The sequence below is a fragment of the Mus musculus genome, chromosome 9, assembly GCF_000001635.26.
Source record: "Mus musculus strain C57BL/6J chromosome 9, GRCm38.p6 C57BL/6J".
In the NCBI taxonomy this organism is placed as follows: Eukaryota; Metazoa; Chordata; class Mammalia; order Rodentia; family Muridae; genus Mus; species Mus musculus.
In genome coordinates this window covers 114,831,197-114,845,112 of record NC_000075.6, presented here as the reverse complement: position 1 = coordinate 114,845,112, position 13,916 = coordinate 114,831,197, and the positions used below count along the sequence as shown (strand labels likewise).

The window sequence follows — 13,916 nt, the reverse complement described above, 5'->3', positions numbered from 1 at the left end:
TGAATTGTCTCTTGTCACTCTTCACAAAACAAGAGGAGGACAGGCACATGGAAGCAGATCATTTTAGCCAAATGTCCATCGTCCATCAAAGTCCGTCTTGAAACACGGGTGGTAGCACTGAGGTCCAGTAAAGCAGAACCAATAACTTCATGCTAATTACACAAGTACCCAGGGTTCTGCGCAGCACTCACCTGACTGGCACACAGCTGCCCACGCAAGGAGATGTCCACCCCTCCTCCCTGACCCCGGGAAGCACAACTAGCTTGTCATAAACATCACTTTGCACAGACGGTTCCATTCAAGTTTGAAACAAGCCCCCCCCCCCCCAAAGCTAATGAGATCTGTCATATTGATACATCTTGACCAGGAATCCCGAACATCTCCCCCACTTTCCATCTTCCTCTCCACAATCCAGCTAGTCTCCGCCAAAGTTGTGGAGAGCGCCTAGAAGCCTCTCGCTCTCACTCCCCGGCGATTAAGTTGGTTCCTCAAATTGTTCCGGACAGGAGGGGCAGGAAACAGCGCCGGCTTTGGTGACGGCTGCAGCGGAGTGGGTGAGGGCTGTCCAAGCGGCCTCACATCGATCCCTGGTTTAAGGTCTGGTTAGGTCACAATTCTAGCCTCCCTCCCCCAACCGCCTGTAGTCCTGGAGCGGCCACGTCCCTAGAGGCCTGAGTTTCCTTAAGAGGCCCTGCTGCTAGTCCAGCCAGGTGGGAGGAAGCTGGTCCAAGTCTGGTGGCCCTAGGTGGGCGGAGCCTAATTGTGGCTCGAGCTAGAAGGAGTGTGACCAGGAGGTGCCGCTCACCCTTAGCGATCCGGTACGCGTCCCTGCACCCCCGAGAGCTCTCAGTCCCTGGGAGACAGGTGCTGTGGCCGCGCGGCGGCGCCCCCGAGGGGAGGTCCTGGAGTGCCCGCCCTCACCCGCCCAGTCTACGCCCCTCCTCTTCTCTCCCCTCCCCCGCAGTCCACTGCCACCGGTCGCCAGCGATCCCGTTCCCGGGTCTCCGAGCAGACCCAGAGTGCGCTCGCCGAGGTGTTGGGACACTTGCGGACCTGACCCTGGAGATCACCCGGGTTTGCCCGCCTCCCATCATCCGCGATTCCCTGGCCCGCGATCCTGAGCCCAGGGAACTCATTGGGTGGGGGTAGGGTCCTCGGGGACCCGGGCCAGCTCCCGGGGCGACGATGGAAGAGCAGCAGCGCGCGCGCTCGCACACGGTCACCACCACTACCAGCTCCTTTGCGGAGAACTTCTCCACCACCAGCAGCAGCTTCGCTTACGACCGAGAGTTCCTCCGTACCCCGCCGGGGCTCCTGATCGTAGCCGAGATCGTAAGTGTCGGGCCGGGCCGGGCTGGGCCGGGCGGAGGGAGGCAGGTGGACTCGGCTAGCTCGCGCGCCTCCAGCTCCGCCCACCGAGCTGGCTCCGGTCTTCCCGCGGGCTCCGGGAACACTCTTGAGCTTCGACTTCTTTGTAAAGTGCAAAACTCACATTCAGGTTCTTTCACCTGAGGCTCCCTTGGGAACCAGGGTTGTGACCCTCAGGATGTCTGCTGTGGGAGGTAACTCACAGCTTGCTGTTTTCATTCGAAGGATGGTGGTCTTTCCCGGGAGCCGGATACTTTGGTGGGCGTTTATAGATAATGGGTGTCTGGAATACTTAGGGCCTACCTCACCTGATCTCCACGTGCAGGGGTCCCTAAAAAACAACGTTTTTGTTTGTTTGTTTGTTTGTTTGTTATCAAACTGACCCTTCCAAAGTGCTGGTCTGGAACTCAGAGCTTCACGTGCCAGTCGGATGCTCTATCGCTGAGCCGCACCCCCAGTTTTAAAAGTTTTCCTATTAAAAGTTATAAAGGAGAGAACTTCTGAGTAATTAACTTCCTGTGGTCAAATACAGATGAATCAAGAACATTTCCCTGAATAAATCTGAGAATCTCAACCTCTTTAAGCCCTTGAGGGCCGCTGTACGGACTGAGCACATCCTGGTGGGGGCTGGGCAAGTGCCCGGGAGGGAGGCAGGACTTGTACGTGCTGTTCCTGGGAAGCCAGGCCTTCCGCCTGGAGTTCTGTTGACTACTGGTGGAGGCCACTATCTATTGTCCTCGCCCTCTACCAGGGTGTCAGTCCTGGAGGAGCTTCTAAGTTTGTGTAGGCCCTGATGCGCTCTCCCTTGAAGGTGGTTGCAAGTAAGCTTATTTTACACGCGAGGAAACTGAGTCAGAGACTGGACGGAAGTTTACACTTGTTGGCAGAGCTGAGATTCAAACCTATGTCTGCCCTTTTCTTGCTCCCTGCTCCTACCTGCTAAGGAGCGTCGACTCCCACAGTCTAAATAGGAGTCCCCCTTCTGTTGCATCTCAGACCCAAGGAAGCATTTGTGAAACTGAAATCCAGCCCATAGGAAAGCTAGAGAATGGGGGCGGAGATCGTGTTGTACAGTGGTTGAGTGTGCATGGACCCTCTGAGAAACCTTCAGCAGCCCCTGTGTGGATCCCGGGAGCTTGCTGACTCAAGGCGCAGATCCACCCCAGACCCACCCAATCAGCTTCCACGGAAAGTTGGGAAAGTGTTAGCTTAGCTCATCTCCAAAATGGTTGGCCCAGGCAGCCCCAAGGGTATTTGCAGCCCTATTAAATAGCCCTAAGTATTACAGTCACAGTGCAAGGCCTGGCCTGGCGTTAAAGAGCTCAACAAATATTTGCTGTGTGAGTGAGGGAGTTGGCTGGCTCTCCCGCTTCAGAAAAGCAAATAGACGCTCAAGTGACTGAGTTGGGGCTTCTGTGGGGTGGCTCAGACCACCACCACCTTGTGTTGGTGTGTTTGCTGCCCACGTGCTCTCTGTTACATACCTTCAGAGAATATGAAAGCGATAGAACTGTCAAGGACCCTTCGTCCCATCACTAAGGTGAACTACTGTTGATGTGTTCACATGGCTCTATAGGCTGCAGGGAGCTCCCCCATACAGTTTTTGGGGTTGGTGTATGTGTGTGCATGGGCATGTGTGGCTATGTTCATATTCCCCTTCTTTACTTGGGAGGGGGACGTGGCCTGTGGAGATCAGAAGACAACTTATGGCAGTCTATTGTGTCCTTCTGCCAAGTTGCCTCTGGGATTTGAAGGACACTGTCAGGATTGGTGGCAAACACCTTTTTTATCCATGGAGCTATCTGACCAACCCTCTACCTTATTTTTTGGTCCCAAACTAATGGCACTGCTGGGGGAGTCTTAGGAGGTGTGGCCTTGTTGCAGGAAGCACTGGAGGCAAGCTTTAGCCTGGGGCCATTCCCAATGCACTCTTTCTCTTTCTGCTTGTAGTTTAAGATGTGGGTCCTCGGGGCTGAAGAGGTGGGTCAGCAGTTAAGAGCATTGGCTGCTCTTCCAGAGGTCCTGAGTTCAATTCTCAGCAACCACATGGTGTCTCACAACTATCTCTACTGGGATCCAATGCCTTCTTTTGATAGCTACCGTGTATTCATATAAATAAAATAAAAATAAGTCTTAAAAAAAAAAGTGAGCCCTCAAACTTCCTGCCTCTGCCATCACCTTAGCTCTGTCTTTACGGGGTCTACCCTTCTGGAGCCATAAGCCCTAACAAACTCTTCTACAAGTTGCTTTATCACAGCAATAGAAAAGCAATACGTGGACCATGGAAGTTCAGCCCTGCCTGTCTTCCATGATAGCCATTATATGGCTTGGGTTAGACCAGTACCAGTTAACCTATGACTTGGCAAACACCTCACAACTGAGCCATAGGGTAACTTATATGGAAGTAGAGGCAGGCGGGTCAGGAATTCAAGGTCATCCTTGGTTGCATAACAAGTTCCAGGCCAGCCTGTGCTGTGCCAGTCCCTATCTCAAAATAAAAGGTTAATTCCAGTTCGTCTCCCCCATCCCATTGGAACGTTCTTTCTCTGTATAACTGTCATAGTGACATGGCTTCAAGTGAGGGTCTCTCTTCCTGCACACAGAGTACCTCGTGTGTTCTCTCAAATGAGGAAAATATCATTTTAAAATTTTTAAAAATTGGTTTATTGTTCTAGTCTTCCCACTTTAAAGCATTTTAAAAAAAGATTTATTTGTTTGTTTTATGTCTGTGAGTACATTGTCACTGTCTTCAGACATACCAGAGGAAGACATCGGGTCCCAGTACAGATGGTTGTAAGCCACCATGTGGTGGCTGGGAATTGAACTCAGGACCTCTGAAAGGGCAACCAGTGTTCTTAACCACTGAACCATCTCTCTAGCTTGTCTTTCTACTTTAAAAAAAAAATCCTTGTATATTTTTTCTTCATTGTGGCCTGCTGTTACACATTTATTTAAGTATACTTATCCGTGTGGGTGGGTGTGCATGTCTGTGTGAACGAAGATGTCCTCTGTCACTCTCTTCTACTTGTTTGAAGCAGGGTCTCTCCCTGAATCTAGGGGCTTACTAGGCTAGAAGCCAGTGATTTTCTTAGCTAGGCTAGAAGCCAGTGGTCCTCCTGCCTCCATGCCTTCCCAACCTGGGTTACAGGTGTGTGTGTTCTCACCTGATCACACATTGCCAGCTTGTTACCTTGTAGGTGCTGGGACCCACTCCCAGTCCTCATTACAACTAAGCAAGGGCACTGAGCTGTACCCCCCACCTTCCCCCGTCCCCCGTCCCCCGTCCCCCAAGCCCATCCCTTATTTGCATGGATGCTGTGGTGGTTTGAATATGTTTGGCCCAGGGAGTGGCACTATCAAGAGGTATGGCCTTGTTAGAGGAAGTGTGTCACTGAGGGGGTGGGCTTTGAGACCCTTCTTGGAAGACCCTCTGCTCCTTGGCTTCCTTTGGATGAAGATGTAGAACTCTCAACAACCCCTGCATCATGCCTGCCTGGATCCTGCCATGCTTCCACCTTGATGATAATGGACTGAACCTCTGAACCTGTAAGCCAGCCCCAATTACATGTTGTTCTAATGAGAGTTGCCGTGGTCATGGTGTCTGTTCACAGCAGTAAAACTGTAACTAAGACAGATGCTGTGAGAGTTTTGCAGGATTTCCAGTGTTTCCTCCTCACCCCTGCACTGGAAGGTGAACTACTGCTTCACGTTGTCATCGGTAGTGTGTGCCATTTATGTGCAAGCTAGAAGGACGGTGGGAATTCAAGATGCTAAGGATCCCCTGAAGTGACACACCGTGTGATGACCTGAATTCAGATTCCCAGAACCAATGAAAAGCCAGACTCCGTAGGGTGTGTCTGTGACTGGAGGAGGAGACTCCCCAGGTACTCTTCAGGCCAGCTCGCCTGTAGTATATACAGCTTCAAACAACAAAGAAACCTGCCTCAGATGGACTGGATGCCAGGAGGTGTTCCTGTACACATCCACACTCAGGAACATGCAGACAAAAGTACCTCATACACACACTGTAACACCTCCCCTTCCTCCCCCTCTCTGCCCATGCATGCTTTTCAGTGTGTGTGTGTCTCTCTCTCTCTCTCTCTCTCTGTTTGTGTGTGTGTGCGTGTGCATGCGTGTGTGTGTGTGTGTGTGCGTGTGCGTGTGCGTGTGCGTGCGTGCAGAGGCTGGAAGAGGCATTGGATCCCGTGGGTTGGAATAACACATACCTGTGAACTACCTGATGTGGGAACCAAATTCCAGTCCTGTGAAAGAATAGTGAGTGTTCTTAACCTCTGAGCCCTCTCTCCATCCTGAGTGCTTTATTCTAAGATACGTATTTGTTCAGGAGTTAGCATCTGGATGGAGATGCAGCTTTGTAATGGGCCGTTTCTTGAATATCATAAAGTATGGTGATCATCTGTAGATGGAGGACCAAGGGTGTGTTTCTGACTTCTGCCATCCCATTCCTTAAGACATACCCGCCTCCCCTCCATACATACATTGCAAGAAATGACTTCTGTTTGAACCTTAAAGAAATGAACTAATTGCCTGCGGGGGTCAGGGGGAGTGCCTGTAGCTCAGCCTAACACTCAAGGCCGTGCCATGGTAACTATGTTGAAACCAAATTATAGGGCCTTCTTTCCTTTTACAGTTTCATTACAAGCTAGTAAGAGCCCAGTACTTGACCTGTGAATTGGCCGATGCTGCAATCTTGTAACATTACAAGCACTTGAAACAGAATCAAAGTGATTGCAACAATCCCGGCTAATTGAATCCTTCCTGTTATTGGTGGCTTTCAAATGAAGTATGGCATCCATGTCATGATGTTAAGTCCCCTTTTATTTACTTAACTGTCACAAGCAAACTTAGCTGAGACGACACGGATTGGGTGGACTGAGGGCTGGCATCTAAATCACGGTCTTGTCAGCCCCTTTTCAAGAGAGTGAGGATTCGTTTCCATTTCACAGAATAGAAGGGCAGGGGGAAAGCAAGCCAGCCAGTGCGGAAAAAGAAACTTTAAAAAGATGAACTAAGCACACCCCCGCCCCACCCCACACATGCACACACAGGCATGGTGCCCTTATGCACCTAAAGTTGGGAGCATCGTGAAGTGGCAATTGTCAGAATGCAGGGGGTTCTACTGCTTGGCTAATGCCCACAAAGAGCTGCTGTGGGCCTGTTGTTCGTTGGTAAGAACTCTCGGTGAACCGTTATTTACCTTTTGGGCTATACTCTTCTGGAATTTCTTGAGTTATATGATACTTAAACATAATTTTTAAAACCATAAACAATTCTACCTGTTTCTTGCTGTGGCTATGGTGGATGACGGATTGTCCACTTGACACACTCTAATCACCTAGGAAACAAGGCTCCGGGTGTGTCTTCTTCTGGGTTAGTTGTGATGGGAAAGCTCACCCCAAGAGTGGGCAGAAGCTTCCATTCCGTGGGCTGGGATCCTCAACTGAGTTAAAAGGAGAAAGCGGGTGAATTTGCGCATCATCCTTGCGCAGAGGCCACGCTAATCTTCTCTGTATCTGCCCAGTCTTACCCTATGAGCTCCCAAAGCGAGCTCGTGTCCCGTTTCTTGCTGACACTGGATAGCGTTTTCCATAAGTGATTAGCCCCATTTTTTAAAAGATTATTTTATTTTTAGTTCTGTGTCACACCTGTGTCTGTGGATGGGTTTGTGCACGTGGGCCCAGGTGCCCTCACAAGCCGGAGGCATTGACTCTGCTGGATCTGGCCGTACAGCAGTTGTGAGCCACCCACAGTAGATGCTGGGAACTGAACTCTGTTCCTCGGCAGCAGCAGCGAGTGAGTGCTCTTAACTACTGAGCCAGCTCCCCAACTGCTGTGTGCATTTTAAAAATGTATTCTTTCACAGTTTTATATGATGTACCTTGATTATATCTGATCCTCCCCAGCCCCTTTCTCGTTTTCTTTCTTTCTCTCTTCTTCATTCACTTATTTCTTATTTCTTCCACCTTCGTCTGCTTTTGTGAGGCAGGGTCTTATCATGTAGCCCTGGCCACACCAAAACTCACTATGTAGACCAGGCTAGCCTAGAAATAGAAGAGACCCACCTGTGTGTGTCTCAGGAGTTTGGGGACTAAAGGAGTGCACCACCTTGTGTGACACCCTTACTCAGGTATCAAAGCATTTTTTACTATATGAATTTTTAAAATTCCATCTTTTAAAGCATCCTTTATTATGTGAATTTACATAATGCATGAGTATTATACATTATATGCCTCCCTGACCAACTTGTTTTTGCCTTTTAAAAAATATTTATTTTATTACGTGTACAGGTGTTTTGCTAGCATGCCTGTTTGGGTACCACCTGTGTGTGTGCCTGATGCCCGAGGAAGCCAAAAGAGAGCGTTAGATACAGAGTCATAGCCAGCCATGAGCTGCCATGTGGGTGCAAGAGCCACCAGTGCTCTTAACCACTGAGCCAGCACTCGAGGCCCCTTCATTCCATTCCTAAAGACCACATGGTCCCCCAGAAGCAGCCAGACTCCTAAGGTCTCGTGTGTGTTTGTTTCCTTCTTTGAATGACATTTTAACAAATATCCTTTAAGCTAAATGAATCTCTCTGGCCTGGTGGTTATGGCACATGCCTTTAATCCCAGCACTTGTCAGGCAGAGGCTAATAGATCTCCGAGTTCGAGGCCAGCCTGGTCTATAGAGCAAGTTCCAGGACAGCCAGGCCTACACAGAGAAACTCTGTCTTGAAAACAAACAAACAAACAACAACAACAACAAACCCCAAGTAATCAAAAAAGCATCTCTCTCTGGATTATTTTACTCTTGAGTAGTTAGAATTAATTTTAAAGGAGGAGGGCATGGTGGTGTGTGCCCTTTGTAAGGGGTGCCTATGAGAGCATGGGTAAGGGGTTATTTGCTTGAGCAAGGGCAACTTAGCAGGGGCTACACCATTAAGGAAAGGGACTCCCCTCCCCAGCATCTATTAACTACCTATGGCTCCCTAGGGAGGGGTGGGGCAGTTTGAGCTATGACCAAATGATAGTGAGCTGGGTCTTGGGCATTCGTAAAGCAAGTAGGCACAGCTGCTATGGGGTTATGGCTACTACAGCCACGTCACATCTAGGACACAGCATTTCGAAGCTCTCTCCACTATCCTGTGGCTCTTACATCTTTCTGCCCCCTCTTCTGCTGTTCCCTGAGCCTTGGAAAGAATGATGCAGATGGCCCACTTAGGGCTAAAGTACATTAGTGTGTCCACTTAGCAAAGTAACAATAGTAGGCTCACCCCCAGGGACTATGTCCACCCTAGCCATTATTATCAGGTTTATAGTACCAGGCACGAAATCCTAGCTTTATTGAGATATGACTCATTTGTAAAGTTGACCTTTTATAAGGTACAATTCGGAGAATCATAGATGATTATAGGTTTGGACAAACTATCCCCATTAGCTAATTAGAACTTCACCTTATTAAAGCAATTGCACCTGCTAGTTGGCATTCCCCACTCTTCCCATTCGTCTGCCTAAGGGGGAAAATCACTAACCTACTTTCTGTCTTTGTGGATTTGCCTGCTTTGTATGTTACGCGTTAATGGTCCTTACTCTTGGATGGCTGTCTGTTAGCATCCTGCTTCCAGAATCATTCATGCAGTCCATCAGATGCTTGTTGCACAAGCATGAGAGTCTGAGTTCAGCTCACCAGCACCCACATAAAAAGCTGGGTGAGGTGGCATGCACCTGCAACCCCAGCACTAGGCGGCAGAGACAGGGAGCTCGCTAAGCTTACCGGCCCATTGATGAACTCCAGGTCTAATGAGAGACCCTGTCTCAAAAAAACAAAAGAAAACAAAACAAAAGGTAGGGTGTAATGAAATAGAGGAAGACATCTGAAGTCAACCTCTGGCTTCTACATGTGTACATGACACATACATGCGTACCACATACACACACACACGCACGCACACACACACACACAACACCAATGCTATATAGTGTGTGAATATTTTACTTTTTTCATGGTCAATTGCTATTTCATCTCACCGTATACCAGATTTTTGTTTGTCTAGTCACCAGCTGGCAGACGTTTGTGTTGCTTCCATATTTTGACCATTATGAATATCAAATGCTACTGTGAACCTTAATCAACAACCTTCTGCAAAAGATGTATTCCTTTTGATTTGTTTGGGCATTTTAGCTAAAGAAATGGAATCACGTACGGTGACCCAAATGAATGTCTTGAGACTTCAATAGACTAGTCCCAAGGCAGTCGGACTACTTGGTATCCCAAGAAGGGCGTGAGGGCTTCATTTCTCTATTTGATTCTTTGCAGTGACCCTGTTGGCTGTGAAGTGATTTACCATTTTGGGTTTGGTTCATTTGCCATGATAACCAAAAATGCTGAGCAATTTTCCTGTGTCTTTTGTCATTTGTATATATTTTTTGAGAAATGTCCATTTAAATCCTTTGCTGTTTTGAAAAATGATTTGCTTGTGTGCATGTGAGTATATTGGTGTGGGGGGTGGACATGTCATGAGTGTCTGGAATTGGAATTACAGACAGTTGTAAGCTGCCGTGTGGGTGCTGGGAATTGAACCCAGGTCCTTTGGAAGATCAGCCAGTGTTTTTAACCACTGTGCCATCCTCTCCAGTCCCACACCTCTTCTTTGTTTTTGAGATGAAGTCTCCCTGTGTAGCCCAGGCTTCAGTTGTCCATCTTCCTGCCTCAACCTCCCAAGTGCTAATGCTCAACGCCTCCACACCAAGCAGGGTTACAGCCTTAAAGAATCTTAAAGCCAGGCGGTGATGGCGCACGCCTTTAATCCCAGCACTTGGGAGGCAGAGGCAGGTGGATTTCTGAGTTTGAGGCCAGCCTGGTCTACAAAGTGAGTTCCAGGACAACCAGGACTATACAGAGAAACCCTGTCTCCAAAAACCAAAAACCAAAAACCAAAAAAAAAAAAAAAAAAAAAAAAAAAGAATCTTAAAGAAGCTTAAAGGTTAAAAGCTACAGCCCAGCAGTCTCGATGCACTCAGGAGGCAGAGGCAAGTGAGCCTCTGAGCCTGGTCTATAAAGTGAGTTCCAGAACTACACAGAGAAACCCTGTCTCAAACAAATCCAAAACAGCAACAACAAAATCTAAATAAATAAATAAATAAATAAGCAAGCAAGCCTACAGAAAGAAACCAAGAGACCTGTGTATTTTACCATGCTCAGTTTATTTAGACTCTGTAAAAGATTAATAGGATGATTTAGCTACAGTTGTGAATGGTGCACCTTTGAAGCCACAGTGGAAAGATTACATCAACTTCCATTACTATAAGTCAAAGAAAGCCTGAAAAGCCACGGGCTGGTTGATTTTCCAGAGGTCTGAGCTTATAACCTGTGGCGAGAAACAGGCCAAAATCCAACCTCGTACTTCTTCTCACCTGTGCTTTCCTTCCCAGATCCCAAACCTAATTATAAAAGGTTCCACCTTATGGGGGAAAATAATTCAGAGGAGAAAGAGCGGGATTTATTTAAAATCTGCCTTGTTTCCAGAAACAGCTGGAGGCAGCACAGATATCTTTACACTGAAGCTGTGAACACTACACCACTAAATCCCTATCAATGCCTGAGATCTCTGTAGAGAATAAATCTCACTTGGAAATACTAGCTTCGAGCAGGCTTGAAGGGACTCCTAGAGGCAGATGCTTCAGAGGCAGCTCCTGGGTGGCCATCAGTGAAACCATAGTCAAGGGAGGGAAGTGTTAAGTCTTATGAGCTCTTGACTCCAGGTTCGCCTCCAGCCCGTGAGCTGTGTCTTCTGTCTCACAAGACAAAGTGTTCCCTTAGAATTGGAGATGTTTGTGGATGTCTAGAATATACTCAATGGTCTACTGGGATGTGTGGGGATGGTTTAGTGACTCAGAGAGCTTGCTGTGCAAACATGAAGATCAGAGTTCAAATCCTCAGCGTCTACATAAAGGAGCTGGCTCCTGTAACCAACCCAAACTGTAGGGTTAATGGGAAGGGGAGAGACAGGAGGCTTGCTAGCCATAGCCTAGCTCCACCATCAGTGAAAGATCCCGTCTCAGGGAATAAGGCAGAGAGTACTCCTCTGGCTTCTGTGCCCATCCCTGAACGCACATGCGCACAGACAGCACACATGTGCCCTCCCAGGGACTTAGATCTAAAAGGCTTTTAAGTCTGATCGGGTTTTGCAGTGGTTTCCTCTTCTTCTTCTTCTTCTTCTTCTTCTTCTTCTTCTTCTTCTTCTTCTTCTTCTTCTTCTTCTTCTTCTTCTTCTTCTTCTTCTTCTTCTTCTTCTTCTTCTCCTCCTTCTCCTCCTCCTTCTCCTCCTCCTCCTCCTCCTCCTCCTCCTCCTCCTCCTCCTCCTCCTTCTTCTTCTTCTTCTTCTTCTTTTTTCCTATTAAGCTAATGCTGAATTTTGTTTTTGTTTTTTAAACTCTATTATGTGGTTACATTGAACTAACAAAGGTGGGCGAGGAGGGTTAGGGTAGATGGCATTGTAAGGCTGACTGACAAAAATGGTGTCCGGGAAACAGCTCAGGTGGGAGGTACCACATGTGTTCTCTGTTCCCCATTTCCAAAAGCACTGGGGATTGGCTGCCATGGGTAATTTTCTGGACTTGTGCAAGTGAGAAGTAGAGTGGTGTCTTTCCCCAGGTTCTCAGAGCAAGGTTCCTCCTTGCCTTCAGCCCTCTCCATCTCAGGTAGCATAGACTGGCTTTAAACACCTAGTGTTCCCTCCTCCACCTCCCAAGTTCTGGTTTATACAAAATCTGGCTCCTCCTTTTACCCGTTTAACAACTGACATGTCATAAAGCATTAAAATACATATGTATATGTATGCATATGTATATGTATATGTATATGTATATGTATATGTATATGTATATGTATATGTATATGTGGGACAGCTCAGCAGGGAAGGTACTTGCTGCCTGTCTTAGGGTTTCTGTTGCTATAATAAACACCATGACCAAAGCAACTTGGGGAGAAAGGGGTTAACTTGATTTGTGAGTCCACATCACAGTTCATCATTGAAAGAAGTCAGGACAGGAACTCAAGCAGGCCAGGAACCTTGAGGGGCTGATATGGAGGCCATGGAGGAGTCCTGCTTACTGGCTCCATTCACTTGGTTTGCTTGTCTGCCTGTCAGCCCAGCGATGGCCTCCCCCATCAATCATTAATTAAGAAAATGTCCTACAGCCTATCTTAAGGAGGCATTTTCTTAATTGCGGCTCCCTCCTCTGAAATGACTATAGCTTGTGTCCAGTTGATATAAAACTGACAAGCACACTACCCAAGTCTGTAGACCTGCTCATCTGGCTCCTAAACAAAATGAAGAGCCCAGAACTGCAACTGGGGTGACATCCCAAGTTATAGGAGTCCACTAACTCATGGGGGGCTTCAAATCCTGTCCTATGAAAACCTTCCCTAAGGTGGTAGACTTCTAGAATGTAACAGCTCAAGGTAGGGTGAACACTGAAGTTAATTTTCCAAATTATGGCTTCTCTCTCTCTCTCTCTCTCTTTCTTCTTTTTTTTCTTTCTTCTAAAAACAATCAAATAAGATTCTCACTGTGTACCCCTACAACTCAAAATGTGGACCAGGTTGCCTTACAGCTCCTCCTGCCTCTGCCTCCCAAGTGTGCCATCATGGCCAGCTAAATATGGCTTTATAGACGACATTTCACTGATCTGCTAAGGGGTCTCAGACCAGAGCTCCTTCCCCTCTAAACTATAAAGTATTTCCTGTTGCACTGGTTATCAGAGCCTCTCCTCCCCATTCTCTCCCTCATCCCCTCTCATCCCACCCCCAATGAGTGGCCCCTTTTACTAAAGGATAGATATCTCACCTGAGATCTTATCTCTGTTGAACGTGGAAAGAACCTTTATTACCTAACTATTTCTGTTTAATCCCCTTCTTCCCTCTGGGGCCGCATTGTCCTCGCTCTGTGCCCCCAGCTGTTGAGCGAACTCCAGCCCACAGAGCTGTTTTCATTCCATGCTTTTTATGGCTCAGACCCCTCAACTGTGTCAGTTTCCTGAAAATCTTTTTCTTCCTCATTCTTGGGAGATAATTACTCAGGTCACACAACTCTAGAATGACAGTTTATGGTTCGTGCGTGGAAGGTGTCTTTCTTCTGTCTCCCTGGTTTAGTGGCTGATAGCCAAGTTGGTGGTTAGTTGTAAACCAGAATTTCTTTCTGGTTTAATGCCTTCACTTTTCTTTTTTTCTTTTTCTTTTCCTTTGTAAACAACAGCAGCCTCACGATATGTCAAACAGGGGGATTGTTTGCTTGATGTACTTAAGATATAATAATAAATAAATCTTAAAAAAAAAAAAGAAAAGACAAGACAAGACTGTTTCTATTTACTGTTTCATTTTGGTCTTGAGGTGTTTGTTTGTTTGTTTGTTTGTTTGAAAGGGGGTCTTGGGAAACCGAAGCTGACCTTGAGCTAAGTGTGTTGTCAATGGTGACTTGGAACTCATGGCTCTCAAATGCTGGGATTGCAGATGTATGCTGCGGATGCGGAGCCCAGTTCCAGCTAGGC

General features: G+C 47.4%; 1 protein-coding gene and 1 non-coding gene across 2 annotated transcripts in view; one reads left to right on the top strand and one right to left on the bottom strand.

Moving 5' to 3' along the window:
* Positions 1–960: 960 nt before the first annotated feature.
* Positions 961–13,916, top strand: part of Cmtm8 (CKLF-like MARVEL transmembrane domain containing 8) — a 54,810-nt gene continuing 41,854 nt past the window's right edge. Inside the window, exon 1 of the mRNA NM_027294.2 lies at positions 961–1,332. Coding sequence (NP_081570.1) covers positions 1,186–1,332 — 147 coding nt within the window. The 5' untranslated portion in view covers positions 961–1,185. The remainder of the gene's footprint in view (positions 1,333–13,916) is intronic.
* Gm23889 lies at positions 6,837–6,940 on the bottom strand. Its single transcript, XR_003948434.1, has one exon. It is a non-coding gene; the product is annotated as a U6 spliceosomal RNA (small nuclear RNA).